At 33.7% G+C, this 18,791-nt stretch overlaps 1 protein-coding gene across 1 annotated transcript; it reads left to right on the forward strand.

Annotated features, from left to right (window-relative positions):
* The first annotated feature begins 1,438 nt into the window (after positions 1 to 1,438).
* LOC126774969 (nose resistant to fluoxetine protein 6-like) lies at positions 1,439 to 18,158 on the forward strand. The gene is made up of 12 exons (XM_050496658.1): positions 1,439 to 1,590; positions 9,145 to 9,284; positions 9,817 to 10,147; positions 10,828 to 10,942; positions 11,178 to 11,265; positions 11,510 to 11,676; positions 12,369 to 12,554; positions 13,327 to 13,500; positions 14,103 to 14,253; positions 14,889 to 15,075; positions 15,524 to 15,666; positions 18,008 to 18,158. Exons 1-12 carry the CDS (start codon positions 1,512 to 1,514, stop codon positions 18,122 to 18,124), a joined length of 1,878 nt encoding a protein of 625 aa, XP_050352615.1. The 5' UTR covers positions 1,439 to 1,511; the 3' UTR covers positions 18,125 to 18,158.
* The last annotated feature ends 633 nt before the right edge of the window (positions 18,159 to 18,791 follow it).

Consider the following 18,791-nt stretch of genomic DNA (forward strand, 5'->3'; position numbering starts at 1 on the left):
CTCTCCGGCGGCCCAAAAGGACCCCAGAGTCCTCCTACTTGCCACGAAGCTCGCTGGTCTACTCTGAACAACAGAGAAGTACCAAGAGCGGCCCGCGACACTTCCGCCGCGTCAGTCTCAGCCGCGATCGACAAGCAATCCGGAAAAAACATCGGATTGCTGGTCGACCTCGTTGCCCAGGGTGCACCACGTGGAGGTGACTGACATGCACCCCTCCTTTCCGCACCCCTGACAATGTGCTTGGAAACAATCTTGATGATTGTTTCAGTAGTTAATACGTGAAAGCGTAACAAATAAACAAACCCACTTTCGTATTTACAATATCAGTAAGGAGATCAGCTTCATAGAAATGTTTTGTTAGTGATTTAAATTGCGAATTTTTCATCTGATTAAACTTTATACGTTGCAATTAATTTACCGTAAAACATCCTTTACGTAGACGTTGACGCTAATTAGTGTCGCCATATTCTTCGTCACCTTTCAGGATATGTCGATCGAGAATTTCTAGTTGTCTAGTCTGTTTCTTAATATTTGTTACGTTGCTACTTGTTGTGTAACTTTTTTATGTGTTTATGGTAATATACATATACTTGTAGGTGTTTGAATTAACATTGTCAACGTATGTACACGATGGGTCGAGGTTTTTAATATATAAAAATTACATTAGCAGTAGATTTATCTATAAATATAACTTTATATCTTGCATTGATTTTTAACGACTTTACATTGGGCATAACGTACAAAATATATTAAAAACTATTAAAACTGGTTTTATACTATAGTGGGTAGTTACTTATAAATCTAATGTGCTCAAGTGTAATACATATGTATATCATTTACTCTAAACAGATTCCTTACTTATGTTTTCTTGTGATAAAGTTTGTTTGTAAGAATGCTTAAAGCATAAAGTCGAGATGGCCCAGTGGTAAGAACGCGTGATTCTTAACCGATGATCGTGGGTTCAAACCCGGGCAAGCACCTCTGAACGTTCATGTGCTTAATTTCTGTTTATAATTCATCTCGTGCTTTTCGGTGAAGGAAAACATCGTGAGGAAACCTGCATGTGTCTAATTTCATCGAAATTCTGCCACATGTGTATTCCACCAACCCGCATTGGAGCAGCGTGGTGGAATAAGCTCCAAACCTTCTCCTCAAATAGGGAGAGGAGGCCTTAGCCCAGCAGTGGGACATTTACAGGCTGTTACTATACTATTACTATACTATGAGTAAAATAAATATCAAAATCTCCTATATTATTTTCGTAACTAAAAATACATACAATTTTATCACACGTATGCGAAATTTATTGACAAAAGAGTCTAAAATTTTCCTAAAACATGGTAACATTAACGTTAAGGTCTTTGCTGTGAAATGTATCCATTAAAATAAGGATAATAGTTTTATATATCTGAATTACAACACTCATAGTGCACGCGGAACACAAGACGTGTTTGAACTGGTCTTAATAATATACTTTTTTTTTTTAAATACATTTATGAAATTCTATAGAGATGGTGAAAATGATCCCTATGATCGTTTTATTAGTTTTGTTTTTAAAAGAAGGCTTGGCTGTTATTTATAGTGTTAATGGTAAGTATTTTTTAATATTGACATTATTTTATATAATTTTTTTTTAATTTGAATAAAAATAATCTTCTTTCTTTTTGTCTTAAATTCTAATTATAATCTGTTTTTACATAAAAAATTGCTAGTGTATCGTTATACTGTTCAATATAAATTAATAACTTAAAAAAAATACAAAATGCGTTTTCTTAGAACTTTGATAATATCCTATGAATAGTTAATTATGTCATGAAACAAAATGTGTAGTTTTTACTTCATATGATATAATAAATACAAAAAATTAATCTGAAATTTGTCATTAGTGATCTTATTGTAATTGACTTTACATTGATACTACGGTGTCAATAAATTGCCTTCATTATTATCCTTATCAGTCTAGTAGGAGAGATGTTATAAGATTATTATCATATTACTGTCTTACGGTATATTACTTTTGGGTTAAGCTATAACTATTTTAATTGTTATCAATCAACAAAAATAGAAAGTTTTATTAATTTTAACACTAACAAAGTATCACAAGAATAAAAACAGTTATAAGATAAAGACAAAGTGAATTAGTGACAACTACATTGAACATGACAATGGCGTAAGCCTAAAATTTAATATTGCTGCAAGCGATAACCAACTCACGTGTTCCCCTCCTCTTACAACCCGGGTTCCTTCAAAAGAGGCGTGAAGAGGCATCTTGCGGGTCGACAAGACGAAGGCGGCTAGTGCAGAACGTTTTTCCCGTCTGTACTGGCCGTCGTCGCGTTTGGACTCTACTACCACTTACCATCAGGTGGAGTAGAGTCATTTGCCGTCCCGGCGAATATATAAAAAAAAGCGAAAACAACTAAAATTTGAAATAGTAACAAATATAAAAAGCAAGTGCAATTAATTTAATTTTGAATTAAGTATGATCGTTTTGTACTGAGATTGTGCTAACTTCTTTCACCTCCTGCTTTGTATATTATTAAATATTCACCAAGGCGATAAATTGATTAATTAAAATATTCAGTATTCTAATAGTATTAATAGTTGGAGAAGACTACAGATGATGATATGAGCAATTCTATTTGTCTGATCAATCATATTACAATAACATGGTAATCCTTTTCTGAAGCTGCTGTATCATCTCGAATCAAACTCAACTCGTCACAAATTTACAGCAGAGGTATCGTGTTTGAGCTCATCGGACTAGTCTTGATTAAAAGTTTGTATATAAATCGGCGTATTCCCGATCCCTCGATATATCGTTGTCCTCTTTACGTCTCATAACTTTACGTCGTATCACTCTCGTCTCAAGATTAATAGTCTAAATCAATGATGGCGCATATATCGTCGAATTTTATATTAATATAATTCGACTCTCTATGTACTAGTATTATCATACATATTAATGTTAAAATGGTTTATTCATCGCACATTGAGTACGTCGCAGATTTTTAGCAAAACTATTGGCCTTCTTACAAACTTTTACCGAGTTCATCATTCGTTAAAAGTTGTGTCTTCTTCTTTCGAATGTCAAATCAACGATGACCGAAAGTCAAAAATCAATCATTAACTAAACAGTCGCTAAGCAGCTTTTTAAGTAAATAGTTACTTGTCAAAATTAATATCTAAAGCATGCATCAACCAGTAGAGTACAGCATTGAATACCTTTTTTGCTAGGTTAAAAAATATAGACAAATGGTATTAATCAGAATAAAACAAGAATTTTATACAAATATATAAAATATATAATATTATACAATAAAATCTGCAAGAAACATGTACGTTTAGACATTATTTTAATTACACTGCAATCAACCTGTGTTTACATGGAATAAGTCCTATTTGACTTCTGAACTTCATCAAGGGCCGGTAAATGAGACTTATTATAATAATAACACAGTACGGTTATATTTTACTTCACGGACTTATTAGTCGTACACATTTGTTGCATGTTTAATTACCTTTACCGCAATTATTGTCACGTACTGTGAGTATTTAGCCGGAGATATAATACTGTTCTCAAAATCCGACAGGAATCCATGAGTAGAGAAATTAGCCAAATCATTTAAAAAGTAATAAATTCAAATGTTCTAAAACGGCATAAACCTAACTTCTAATGTTATATAAAACAACCATTATCTATCATTGTTTCTATTCTGATTACCAAAAGTAGGGTTACTGATATTGGCACTCTTAACACCAGGACACAGAATTATATTTTTATAAACTTAAGAAAACAGTCATTTTTATAAATGTTTGTAACATTGGCGTCAATTCAATTATACTCAATTTCTAAACGATTTTGTAAATAATAATAATCCTCCAGACCGATTTCGGTCACGGCCAATCTCAAGAGAGATTAGCCAACTGCGCAGGACATATTATAGTGCACAAGTGTGTGTGTGCAAAAACAGGTGCACTCTCTATTCCCTAACTCTCATAATCCGATGCGACGGCAATCCGATACGACCAGAAAGAGTTTAAGCGCAGGAGCAAAGGCTTTACATGCTTTCCGAGGCACGGGAGTGTACATAATATTTTTGATTATATCACATTAGGGCACCGTAGATTTTGTGAACAGGAAAATTTGCATGATTTTTGTTTAATGTCGTTTTGAGTGTCCTATTTGTATTAGGTATACCTGTTGATCTTTTGGGGCACCACTACGTAATCATTGCTAATGAAATTTAGTTAGCTAATAATATGTATATTATATACTAACGTATATTACATATTATTAGCTCATAATTGCATTAAATACTGTTTAATAACTATCGTAATTACCTATATCAGTTTGCGTATGTGTAATGCAAATGAAACACCGCCGCCGATTTTAGCGCTTCCTGGTATGAAGTGCTCCTGATCGGTTATGGTCACGTCGGTCATTCTCAAACGAGACCAGCTTACACGGAGCACATTATAGTTCACACGTTGTGCGTTGCCCCGAAGGTTTCATTTTAGGGATTCCGGGTGTGAAGTCCTCTTGACCAACAGCGGGACGTTCTTAAATAAGACTACCTACTTATATAGTCCATATTATAGTGGGCTAGTTTGCACTTTCATTCTCACAATTCGATGGGACAGCGGACCCGATTGAAAAGAGTTCAGGCGCAGCACCAACTGCTTTACACTTTTCATAAATCCTCGACAAAAAAACACAATATCTTTGTACTGACACGGCCCGAAATTGGAATCTAGGACCTCGGGAGCTGCGTTTTTATAAATAGCCACTAGACCACCGAGGCATAATGTGGTTGCATCATCTCAGGTGTCCAGTTGTCACCATTGTTGTTAGTCTGCTATTTTATTACGGTTCCGTGGACTGCGGACGTTTACAATGAACTGGAGTTCAAGTTTAATGTTGATTGTTGAAAGAATTGAGGAAACAGTTCTATATAATTAGAAATCTTGTGAATGGTGTGTTTCATTTTGTGAAAGGCAGAAAATGCATTAAATATAGCTTTTTTTTTTTTTTTATAGAATAGGAAGGCGGACGAGCATATGGGCCACCTGATGGTAAGTGGTCACCAACGCTCTTAGACATTAGCATTGTAAGAAATGTCAACCATCGCTTACATATCCAATGCGCCACCAACCTTGGGAACTAAGATTTTATGTCCCTTGTGCCTGTAATTACACTGGCTCACTCACCCTTCAAACCGGAACACAACAATACCAAGTATTGCTGTTTTGCGGTAGAATATCTGATGAGTGGGTGGTACCTACCCAGACGAGCTTGCACAAAGCCCTACCACCAGTGATATATATATAGCTTTATATATGAATAGTGATATATATATAGCTTTATATATGAATAGTTTATGGATATAGTACACCTTGGGATATACAATCGCCTCCGCTATTTTTTTATACTGAAAATTTGTAAACAGGACCTTGTAAAAAGAATTTGTAAAAAATCCGCTGATTTTCTTTTGACGGTTCTTCTCAGGGCTGGGTGTTTCTTTCTGAACCGATGGTAGTTTCTAATTTCACTATCAATAAGTTAGTGTAATGCTTCTATGATTTGATTTGTATCAAGTACACTCTCACAAGGCCAAAAACATATGAAACATATATTAGCCCGTCTTGGGGGCAAGACTGACACGTATGCCGTGACTGCAAACGGCATGACGCTCAAGAGAGCGATAAGAATATCGTCATGTGAGCGTTAAAGAAAATCTGTTAATTTAAGAATCTCCATATTTATTTCTTAATTGGTTCTCTTTAATTATAAATCCTTTCAATCACCATCAATTTCGCAACACGGGCAAGTCATCCTATTATGGTAACATTTTATTTTAAATATATTATTTAAACAATTATAAAAAACTAAAACTATCATTAGTTCAAAATATTTAAAAAAATATAACAAACAACATGAATTGTTGTATTATATCTACAAAGAAATAAAATTGAAATACCTCTGTGATTTTGAAATAACTGCCTATTTTTAAGTTAATATACGAGTTACTAAAAATAAAATAAACATATTTTTTATAACCTTAATTTAAATACTTTATTTGATCTTAGTCAGATTCTGAATTCCTATACTGGTCTGGATGGTGTTCTGAATGTCCATGCGGTTTCTCTAGTTTCATCACCATTCTAAGTTTATAGTCCAAAATCTCCTTCGTAGTGTAATAATATGCGTATCAAAATATTTTAAATTAGGATTAGCATACACCGTATTATTCTCCGATATGTACATATTTAAGAAGCTTGCAATTATGTAATTTTAATATATGTAGCCTATATTAATACTAATAATGTCCTCAAGACCGATTTCGGCAACGGCGGCCAAACTCAAGAGAGATTAGCCAACTGCGCAGGAGATATTATAGTGCACAAGTGTGTGCGCAAACACAGGTACACTCTCTCTTCCCTCACTCTCATAAACCGATGGGATGGCAATCCGACACGATCGGAAAGAGTTCAGGCACAGGATCAACCACTTTACGTGCTTTCCGAGGCACGGGATTGTACACACTTCCAACTTCCAGACTCCAGGCTGCTACTGAGAACTGCTTTTTCTGACAGAAAAACCCAATAACTTTTTGTGGCCCAACCTGGGAATTGAACCCAGGACCTCCGGGTCTGCGGCCTTTCATCAAGCCACTTGACTAACGAGGCAGTCAAAGCCTTTACACATGTAGCCTATAAACACAATATCTGTATTTTATTAACCATTATCTATCTATCTATAAATGAGGAGACTTTTTTGTAATAATTGGAAAACTATGAATCAAATATAAAACTTACCTTCGCAGTTCGGGGAAGGTTTTAATATATACCAAGGTAGCTGCGCTCCAGAGTATAAAGAATAAATACTTACGTATGTATGTATTGTATGTAACATTTAACAATCTCTTGAATGAATTATAGTGTGTTTAAGCATTTAACTATTCCATCTACTGCTATCTGGCATCTCATTGTAGTGTGACAAGGATAAAAACAAATCTTATCAAAGGTTAATATCCGCGAAATGAATATAAACGGCCTTTTTGAAGGAAACGTGTGAAAACTTTTAAAACATTATAACTGCTGTGTCCTTACAAGTTGTAAAAAAACTCTGTGGACATGCGAATAATGTACGTTGTGCAATGATTATAAACAGGTGATTTTTATTTATTATTGGTTTCGGATTTATGCAAAGACTACTAATCCGATTGATATCAAACTGTCATTTCACAATATGATAGGTAACATAGGATTCACAGGTAGGCCTTGCGCAAGCCCGGCTGGGTAGGTAATAGGTACCATCAGTTATTCTACCGCAGTAATTATTTATTTAACAATATTGTCATAGAGGACATAACATCTTAGTCTCCAAGGTTGGTGGCGCATAACAACATAAGGGACAACGAAACGCATGCACAACGTGAAGCATTGACAATAAAAAGGCATTTGTCGCTCAATGTCCGCTTGTATGTCTGCATGTTTGAATTATTTAAAAAAAAATAAGATTTGAAGATTCAAGACGTACATATATTTTTAAGCAGACAATGTTACAGTATGTAAGGCTTAAAAGCAGACGTTTATTACACTGTATTTATCAAAGGTCCCTAACTAACGTCCAAACGAAACGTTCGATCTTTGCATAATGTTTTCCGGTCATTTAAGCTATATTTGGTATCGCAGCTTCGTAAGCATTTGTGACTGTAAGTACTTCCTCTACATCTGGTATTTTGATGCATAATAGAGGTCGTCCGTGTTATGTAAATAAAAAAATAAGTTTAACACTAAAATACGGACAGAAAAAGACCACGAATGTTTCCGTAGTCGGGTTTTAGACGTAGGTAAGGTATTTTTTATTATTAATTGATTACTCATATTTCGTAAATGGGATAATACTTACTTATTATAATTATCATGAAAAACCACAAACGCCAAACTTACACAAATGATATAAAGGCAATCGAATGATGATGAGAGTCAATGACATCATTTTTCGAGAGACGCTTAGCGGCTTAATGTAATCTTTTCTTTTTTTTACATAGAAAGACATAGAAGAGCCGAGATGGCCCAGTGGTAAGAACGCGTGAATCTTAACCGATGATCGTGGGTTTTTTTTTTGACATTTTCACACATGGTCATCTGATCCCAAATTAAGCTTGTATAAAGTTGTGCTATGGAAACCAGACAACTGATATACTACATACACTACTTTTCTTTTGTAAATACATACTTATATAGATAATTACACCCAGACTCAGGACAAGTTCATGAGTCTGGGTGTAATTATGACAGACATGTTCATGCACACAAATGTCTGACCTGGGTGGGAATCGAACCCACAACCTTCGGCGTAAAAGGCAAGTATTTACCAACCACGCTAACCGGCTTATCAAGGTTTAAAACCGGGCAAGCACCACTGAATTTTCATGTGCTTAATTTGTGATTATAATTCATCTCGTTCTTTAAGGTAAAAGAAAACATCGTGAGGAAACCTGTATGTGTCTAATTTCACTGATATTCTGCCACATATGTATTCCACCAAACCGCATTGTGCAGCATGGTGGAATAAGCTCCAAACCTCCTCAAAAAAAGAATAGGAGGCCTTTAGCCCAGCAGGTTACATAGAAAGCTGAAACGCTTTTGTTTTTTTTTTTATTAGTTTCACCAGTAAAATACGAAAATGAATATATATGCTCGTATTCACCAAAAATAAGTAGATGTGTTGCTATTTAAAAATGCAAACTGGAAAAAATTACATCCAGATGATGATGATGAGAGATGTGTAAGAAAGGTTACAGTTACTAAATAGACAAATACAAACATTAATAAAAGTAAACAAAAAGAAAAAGAGATTTTTTTTGACTAAATAAATATATAGTTTATTAGTATTATAAGGTTATTATTAAAAAGAATAAAAAACAGAGGACCTTAATGCGGTTGCGACACTTTTGACGAGATCGCGTTTATTAGATAGAAATAATTTCACGATTTCCATTCTTTCTAATGGTCGAAAATTTCCGCTATAATAATTTATGATTTATTCTGTCAATTGCTTTAAAAAAAAACTTTATAGATTGTTAACACCATTATTATTATAAATTATTTAAATGACAATGTCTTTGTTTCCAGAAAGTGAATATCGCAAGATGCCTCCACTGTATGAGATGGACAACTACGGTGACTGTATGCTGCAGTTGGGGGGCACGTATTGTGTTTCTTCGTTTGATCTCTATAGTGAAGTTAATTCCAGTCTTATGCATTTTATACGGGTGAGTGCGATCGTCATTAAGTAGTGACAATAGAATGACCTCGACAAAGGTTACTAAGCGTTACTTAGTAGTATTTCATAACAAAAAGTAACTTTTAATTAAATACATTATTTTAATTAGTATTAGAGAAAAGATACGCTTTGCTTATGGCAGAATTGTCTACGAGGCGTTATGCAAAAGATCCACTATGAAGTAATAAGATTTCAAGACATATTTAATTAAAAATATGTAATAATAATAATAAGATTCTGGGAAACTATAAACTTGATATACTACACATATTACTTTTCTTTTGTAAATACATACTTATATAGATAATTACACCCAGACTCAGGACAAACAGACATGTTCATGCACACAAATGTCTGTCCCTCAACCTTCGGCGTGAAAGGCAAGTATCTACCAACCACGCCAACCGGCCCGTCCGTGTGTATCAATAATATGCTTGAAATAAGATAATATGTACAAAGTTTTAGGTTAAAATAGTTGTTTCCGTATACAAGATTTGTTATTATTAATTCTTTGTCAACAGGAATACTCAACTTACGACGTAAAACATTTTAACCACACCCGTATACACAGGGCGGTTTGTCTAACAAGTTCTTGTAAACATTATATCGATGCATCAAATACAACAATGGATCCAGAAACGACCCTTGCAGGATGCATCAACGAAACAATATGGAGGAAGTATGAAATACAAGCCAAGTTGGCCGAATTACACTATTGTAAAAGACACGATGATAAAGTTGTTTTGGATACAAGTGATTATATTGTAGCAGTCATTTATATCGTAATAATAATGTTGAACGTGATTGGAAGCTTTTACGATATAATTTTATGCGATGAAGATGCTAAGAAGGGTAATAAAGTTATTTATTTGTACATGTTTAGCGTTAAAGGGCAAAGATGAGGTTTTATTGTTTGAATATAATCGATTCAGCAACGAGTTGTGAACGCTGTCATTACAGTATTTTTAGTTAATACATTATTGTTAGATCCTTGGCAGAGTATCAGAATGTTCTCCACATATTTTTTATAATCAAATCAATATATTTTATTCAATATAAGAAATGCCACTTGAATGCCAGGTGAACGAATCTCAGACCACCTATTGAACTTAATGCAACTTTTGCAAATCCTTATGTTAATTTATTTTATGTCTTGGTGTGCAATATTTAAATAAATTATTAATGGGATCGTATGGATGGATTCCAACACTAATAATATGTCATAATTATATTCACATAGGGCACATAAACTGTAATAGCATATTTACTGCTACTAGGTATATAATATTAGATCAGGAATCGAGTTTTTAATTTGAAGAGTGATTAAGTCAGTTTAATTACAGACACAATTCCCAAGGTTGACAGCGCATTGGCAATTTAAGCAAAGGTTAATATTTCTTACAGTGTCAATGTTCATGGGCGGTGGTGACTACTTGTCATTCGCCTTTCCGTCTACATATTTCATAAAAAAAAAAAACAATTTGTATTTGTATAAGGGAACTGTATGTATGTATTTTTATTTTTCATTATAGGAAATCAGTATTTGTTAGCGTTTTCGTTACGAAGAAACTGGGCTAAGCTTATCGCTCCAGGCGGCAGGGGACCGGAACCGAGATTGGAGAGACTGAAGTTATTTAATGGAATTAGGTGAACTGATTCTCCACGTGAGAGAAAAATACTAAGAATAAAGAATAAGCTTCTAGAAAAATCGATACTTGATTTTATCTATTCTTTTGGGAATAAAATGTTAATAATCGATTAGACTGTTTTGGGATAATTTCAAAATATATAATAGCTTATAGCGATGAATAGCTAAAAAGACCAACACATTTAAATATTTTTAAGCATAATACTTGTTAACATGTACTTCATATTTTTTCAGAGCTATGACAATGGTGTGTGTTATATTTTCCCACACAGCACTGTTAATGTCATTTACTTACATCAAAAACCCGTTTTATTTGGAAAAGGTAAACTTTTGGAAATAACATATTTTTAATTAATTTAAAAGAACAAAGGTCCAGTTTTTTAACTCGACCAAAAGTTTTCTGAAATCATAAATATAGTAACAATGAATTTAAAACCGCAGAACACAGTCGTGAAATATCACAAAAGGATATACATATGATATTTATTATAAAAATTACTGTCAGAAAATTCAAAAAAATTAATAGATTATATAATTTAAAATTTACCATTCATGGTTATTTTCAGGCGTACGAAGATCCGCTAAAACAATTAATTTTCAACGGAACCCTCGTTACTCACACATTTTTTGTAATGTCAAGTTTTCTACTGGCTTACAATTTGCAAATACACGCTGAGAAGCAAGAAATAAAATGGACTAAAATTCCAATGGCAATCGTATTACGTTGGCTCAGGTGCGATGTTTTAACTTTTAAAGATGTTATTAAGCTGACGGGCAAATGTTAATAAGTGGTCATCTCTGCGTATAGATATCAGTATTATAAGCAATATTAACCATCCTTTATATCCCAATGCGCCGCTAACCTTTACAAGCTTTCTAAGATGTTATATCCCTTGTCTCTGTAGACTGGCTTACCTTTCAAACTGGAACACAACGATACTAAGTGCTGTTGTTTTGCGGTAGAATATCCGGTTGGCTTTGAGCTTTTATAATGCCCAACCACCAAGTAAAGCATTTATAGCCTATTCAAAATACAGGAAGAGAACAAATGTACAGCTTTGGCATTAAATTCACGAGATATCTTTTGTTAAGATCTTAAATAATCTATGATATTCATTATGGATTACAGTTATATAGAAGTGTTGTATTAAATATATATATTAATCAAGAAGTTATTGCAGTGCATTATATAACATAGCTTTTTATATACTTCTTCTTTAATTGAAATAGACTGACTATACAACTGGAATTATAAAAACATTATCATTAATTTGTATGTGTTGTATGCATCAGTTGCAGTATGCAGAGACATAGCAACTGCTTGTTCCTCATATTTACCACTAGCTTTGTTATATAATAAGCAAGTATTAATTACACATGTGTGGCAAGAGCCTTTAAATACAAATGCGATGTTTTTATTTTCAGACTAACCCCAGTTTACGCCCTTGCGATAGCCACTATAAGCACATGGATGCGGCACATAGGCGATGGACCCCTCTGGCAAATGATTGTCACTAGCGAGGCCAACTATTGTCGCCAGTATTGGTGGGCCAACATATTCTACTTAAACAATTACATATACAGCGATGACTTATGCTTTCCCCAAGGATGGTAAGTTTCACTTGGTTAAAATGTGATGTAGTTGAATAAGGCTGAAAACGAAAAAAAACTTCGGCTTGTATTTGATTCAATAATTTGATAGTATTTTTATAAAATATATTTGCTTCAATTATAATTATTAACTCAAAATTCTTCAATACCACTTGTATTGAAGAATTTTGAGCTAAGCTACTTCATTTTATAGGCCCAAGCATTTTGGTAGAAATTAAAACACACACTGAAACTTAATCTTTACTAATATTAAATAATTTATAAACGCTAGAGTGAATTTGTTTATTCATTTGTTTGTACGCATTAGACGCATACGGAATTATGTATGTACATGTTGTGTATTCCATAGAAAATGACATGGCGTACCTTCCCTCCGCACACGCAGACGAAGTCACGAGCAGAAATTAGTACTTAAATAATGATGCACAAGCATGCGTGTATTAACTAGTAGCATATACAGGACCTGCTTCGGGTGATTGCGCCCGCGTTAAACGTCCTATTTTTTCTGCTGGAAAAACACGTTACGCGTTTCACCCACGGGAACATTGGGGGGGGGGTATGTGGGGCTCGCCGGTGTCCAAGACTGAGTGTCCTTAATGCTACTTAAATTCATTGTATAACCATGCTCCTACGCATAATAATTATTTTTAGTTATTTTTTAGTTGTTTGGTCGTACGAGAAAAATGTTATTCATCCGTTTCTGTGTTCGTCCAATATTTTTTCTGTTTATTCTCTTAATTCAAAATAAATACTGTGTCGTATATCTTTATAGGTATTTGGCAGCTGATACACAGCTATTCTGCCTTGGTTTGATTTTTCTGGTTATCATCCAAAGACCTTGCCACAGGAAAATAGCACTCTTGATATTATTCCTGGTGTCACTTGTCATCACCGCAGCACACACATACTTTCAAGACTTAGAAGCTGTCGTTATACAGTCGCCTGAGTAAGTCCTGTTTTATTCAATAAAATTTTTATTTAAATAGCCCGTAAATATTTAATGCTGAGAAAGGGTCTCGCCCTTCTCTGCTTTATAGCCTTTTCCATCAAGCTGTTCCAAAGCGGATTTGGTGGTTTTAGAAGAATATCATACGATAAATGAGATTAATTATAGAACAACATGGAAGCTTGTGATTGCCCAGATTTGAACCCGTAGTATGAAAGTAATTAATTTTACAGACACATAATAAAATATTATATGAAATTGCATATAAGGGTTTATAACTAATTGCGATACAACCTCGGGTTTGGTTAGACTGAATCTCATCCCTTCTCGGGTGTTCCTTCAGTTAAATATATATAATAGAGTAAATAAGTAACTGATTATAATAACAAAATGATTGCTAATATACGCTTTCTCGTCTTAACTACTCAATATATATCCGTATATAAAATTTCATGATGATCGGCATCGTGAAATTTTATAAACACGTTGTCAGGTGTACAGAAAAGACATAGGGTACCTATCACACCCCATCCCCCCTCACACGCGGGCCAAAACTCGGGTGAAAACTAGTAAGATGTATATGTGTTCCAATATTCTTTTAGATCCTATCGCACTATCTACGTCAGCGACGAAACGTTTAGGCTTGTGTACATAAGAGGTCATACTAACATCTCCACTTATATCCTGGGTCTCGCAGGAGGTCTTCTGACTTACCATTGGCAGAAAAGTGAAAAAGATTTCTCTCTATATAAGGTGAGCTTTATTTTAAGTAAGATAACATGAAAAAGTTCTTAGGCTTATAACTTATTTGAAACAATATGATCTAGCGTTGATATGTTTTTCGTTAATAATGTAATAAGTGAACTGGCACAAATTCCGAGTCAACGAAAAAGTCATCTGGACTCTACGACGTCAAATGTAAACAAATATTTATATTGCAAATGAATGCCATATCTCAATCAATTTCTTTAAACCTGGCACGTAGATTGTTGGGCTACCTCGAAGTAAACATGACAAACACATTAAAATAACATTAATGTAAATTGAATATAAGTACATGACATACTAAAGGCACGCACAATACATCTGTAGAGATACAAACACAAGAAAAAAAAAAAAAAAAACTTTATCTTATTCTGATTAAAATAAGTGCTAAGTCAGTTGTTCGTGTTACCATATCCCTTATTAGTTTTTAATTTTATTAATCTTGTGCTCTTAGCTTTTTCCTTAAGAAGAGATCAATTGCCATTCAGCTGACATTCTTGACCAATTAGACCAAACGACGAAAATTGCATAAATAAATAAATGATATTGATAAGTTTTAGAAATAGTAGTAAAACGTTTTCGAACACGACAATTTTAAAAATATCTTTGATTTTCTTTTTCAGAAATATCGTTGGGCATTCTGGGCGCTGTTTCCCATGGCAGTTTCTGTTATACTATCCGGGGGCTTTTTCTACATAGATGGATTCACGCCTTCCACTTTCGTAAGAGTAGCATACGCTACATTTTACAAGCCCGTCTTTCAGATTATCATGGTGATATTCATGATTGGAACCATTTTTAAATTCGAATGTAAGGACGTTTAATTAATTTATTAAATTAAGTAATTAATTTTTGCTCTTCTAATGTGGTACTCAGGAGTATACCACTTTTATACTTGGAAGGGCCATCTAATGGTAAATCTAACCACTGTAAAAATATGCGCTACCATGGAAATCATGGGAATGAAAGTAACCTGTCCCTTGTTCATGTAGTTACAGTGGCTCACTCCATCTTCAAACCCGAATGGAGTAGCACAAAGCTTTGCGATTTGGCGGTAGGAATAAATTATGAGTAAGTGGCACCTACCCACAAGGGCTTGGTTAGTCGGGCCTCACACTCGTTTGCCGTAACGGCGTATGAGTCGGTCTTATCACAAAGGCGTGCCAATAGGTGGTTTATATATAAAAAACTTACCCCTTAGCAGATATTTAACCTATATTTTTATATTTATTAATAATAACTTCTATTTCATATGAAGCCGTATACCGTGGTATAGTGGAGTGGCGTGGTTTTACCTGGGCCGGTCGGGTTTCTTACAGCGCTTTCCTTCTACACACAATGTTTCAAAGGTCATTCGTTGGATCTCTCACTGAACTGCTGTACCTGAGTGACTATTACGTGGTAAGTATAAATACATCTGATAACAATTAAATTATTTGTAATAACAACAATACGGATATTGGTATAAAATTAGATGGATTTCCTATAAAATGAGAAAAAAGAGTAAAAAAGAATGTTCGAAACATGCAAATTCAAATGTTTTCCTCAGATTTTCAATAATTAGGTATTGTAACGTACACTTGAGCCTAAGCCTACCTAGCTTACGTAGACTGGGCCTAGTACGTGTCTTTGGTCCTCCTATTTATACGTCCTTCATAGGTTACCAGTTGCTGAAGGAACCAGGGATTGACGCCCACACTTATATTACAGATATCACAGAGAACACAGATTACAGTTTTTTAAGAGAGCGCATAAAATATCGACCGGCCAGGTCGGACATCGATGAGATGAGAATAGTTCAACGCATGTGGCGCTCTAGTCGCGCGTCTAACAATATGAACGATTGTATTCGATTTCCTCTATTATGAATGAAGAAAATACTCAAACTCATTCAACTAAATAAATCTTGTTTCTAAAGATTGTATTGCTTATATATTGTAACAAAAATTAAAAATTGAATTTGTATAAATTCTGATAAAAAATTAATTAGATGTTTATTACGGTTCGGTACAGTTATTATTTTGGTATAATTTAGACATTTCCGAACATTTGTATAAAAATTGGTTTTTCAAAATCGATATTTAAATATTTTCCTTAAAATCGTTTCGTAATGTAGATTCGTCCGCGAAGACTAGTTACATTACACGTATTAGATTACATAGGTATATATATACGCATGTATGTATAAAAAGTATTTATTTGCAAATAATGTTATGCTTCTTAATTTTGTCCAAACCAAAAGAGTACGACACGTCACATTGATGTTTGATCAAATATGTAAGTTTTCTTTAAAGAAAGGAAAGTAAATGTCCCACTGCTGGCCATAGACCTTCTCTCCTTTTGAGGAGTTGACACATGCAGGTTTCGTCATTCGTCATGACTTTACCGCCGCCAATAAATTATAAACATAAGTTAAGGTCATTAAAACTCAGTGGTGACCGGATTTGAACTCGTAATCTGCTGTTAGCGCACCAACGAAAGAAGACAAGGTTTTTAAAACTTATTATTATCTCGATTTATTGTTGGATTAAAATATAATCTAATTTATATTCTGAATATTTAGGTAGTGTACTTTATTTAAAAAAAAGTAACTTTTAAAAAAGAATATTGGTTAAGGAACTGACGAGCATATATTTTTTATTTTAGTATTCATGTAGGTATTAAATTAAAGTCTAAGTATTAATATTCCTAACACAATTAATATAAGAATGAAAAACAAAAAATAAAAACAAACACGATAAACAATAGAATATTTACATATTAATAGAAATAATTCTTGTCATGATGAAATTGACATATATATAAAAATAAAAAATATTATAAAATTATTTTTCTACGACATTAATTACATTGTCTCTCGAAACAGTTAATGTAATTAATGTCGTTGAATAATAATTTTTTTCATTATAAAACAGATTTTTTATTATTATATTGTGTTGGTTCAGGTTAAAACGTAAGAGAATTCCAAACTTCTAATATTATTAGAATATCTATCTAATATTATGTTAGTATTTTTGTGATCCGGTGTGAAAATAATCAGGGTAATTACAGGAACAAGGGAAATAACACCTTAGTTCCCAAGGTTGGTGACGCATTGGCGATGGATATTGACCAATATTTCTTACAGCGCCAATGTCAATGCGATGGTGACCTGTTACAAATGCTGGTCCATCTACAAATTTTAGTAGTTTGATATTATGTAAAACAAATGACTCTCAGAGGGTCTTCTAAGATTGACTGAAGGTTTTCTCCACTTTTTTTGCAATCAATCTTCTATAGCTTTTTTGGCAAGTCTCGCCTGAAATGAACGGTGATTCAAATATCGTTAAACGTTCAACAAATGACACGTGACTTCGGTTTTTCGGTTAAATTAACTGCTTTTTATAGCCTTAACCACCAACCCTGTATTTATTAAAACAATTTTATTGGCATGATTGACATCAATTTAAATAAATGACTTATAAATAAAAAGTTTAATCCCGTTATTTGTTGATTGCTTATGTAATTTATCCCTTATATTATGAATATTCTTCATTTAAATGGAAATTAATTATATAATTTGGAATGATCCAAATACAAACGAGGAGGCGACGCAGTGACATGGGAATTTGATTTATTGAATCAAATCGATTTCATTTCATTTATATACCGAAATACCAACACACAAGCTTGAAAGCTGACGGTGCTCACGTTCTCGTGATTTTTGTTAGTGTAACTTCTGAAAGTTTTTTCTTTCTTTCAGGTGATAATCTTATGCGCATCTATATTTCTCTCATTCCTGTGCGGGGCGGGGTTGTGGCTGTTGGCGGAGGCGCCCTTCGCGACTCTGTCGCGCGTTTTACTTGGCAATAACAAATGAAAACTAAATAAAAATAAAGTATTTTTCTTATTTATTTATTTTATTTTTAATAACATGAGAATTATTTATATTGAGCCAGAACCAGCTTCCGCTGGCAACTATTCCGAACCGTACGGTATAGAAATTTCAAGAAAACATTACTCATTCCTTAAAGACAGGCAACACACCTGTAAGCCCTGCGGTGTTGCAGGTGTCCATGGGCGGTAGTAGTCTCACCTGATGGTGTGCCTCCTACCCGTTTGCCCCTCTTGCATAAAATATATAATATGATTATTATATGTATTTTTTTATTGTTACAAAGAGTAGAACTACAAGTATAGTAGTAGAATAGTATTAACTACTGCGTTTCTTGCCGGTTCTTCTCAAGAGAATCTACATTCCAAGCCGTGGTGGTAGCTTTATATTAAAATAAGAATTGTAAAATTAATGATTCAAATGTGCTTTCTCACAAGCCTACTTGAATTAAGTATATTTTGACTTTGACTAATCATAGAGAGCAATACATTTATTGTACAAGTGCTTTAAATTTATTGTCAATGTCAATTAATTTAATATGGTCTCCGTTTATTCGTGCCTTTCTACATTAAAAAAAAACAACAATATATACTTAGGTAAAATTACCCTTGTATTTTTTTTAATCTTAATACGTTAGCATTATATAAGCATT

The sequence above is a fragment of the Nymphalis io genome, chromosome 17 (assembly GCF_905147045.1).
Source record: "Nymphalis io chromosome 17, ilAglIoxx1.1, whole genome shotgun sequence".
NCBI lineage: Eukaryota > Metazoa > Arthropoda > Insecta > Lepidoptera > Nymphalidae > Nymphalis > Nymphalis io.

What these genes read in the sequence shown, in the direction of transcription:
- LOC126774969 (XM_050496658.1), top strand. Translation starts at nt 1,512, where the DNA reads ATGGTGAAAATGATCCCTATGATCGTTTTATTAGTTTTGTTTTTAAAA. An exon ending in ACCCGTTTTATTTGGAAAAG is followed by an intron (nt 11,266 to 11,509) that starts GTAAACTTTTGG and finishes GGTTATTTTCAG; the next exon opens with GCGTACGAAGATCCGCTAAA. An exon ending in AACCATTTTTAAATTCGAAT is followed by an intron (nt 15,076 to 15,523) that starts GTAAGGACGTTT and finishes TTTCATATGAAG; the next exon opens with CCGTATACCGTGGTATAGTG.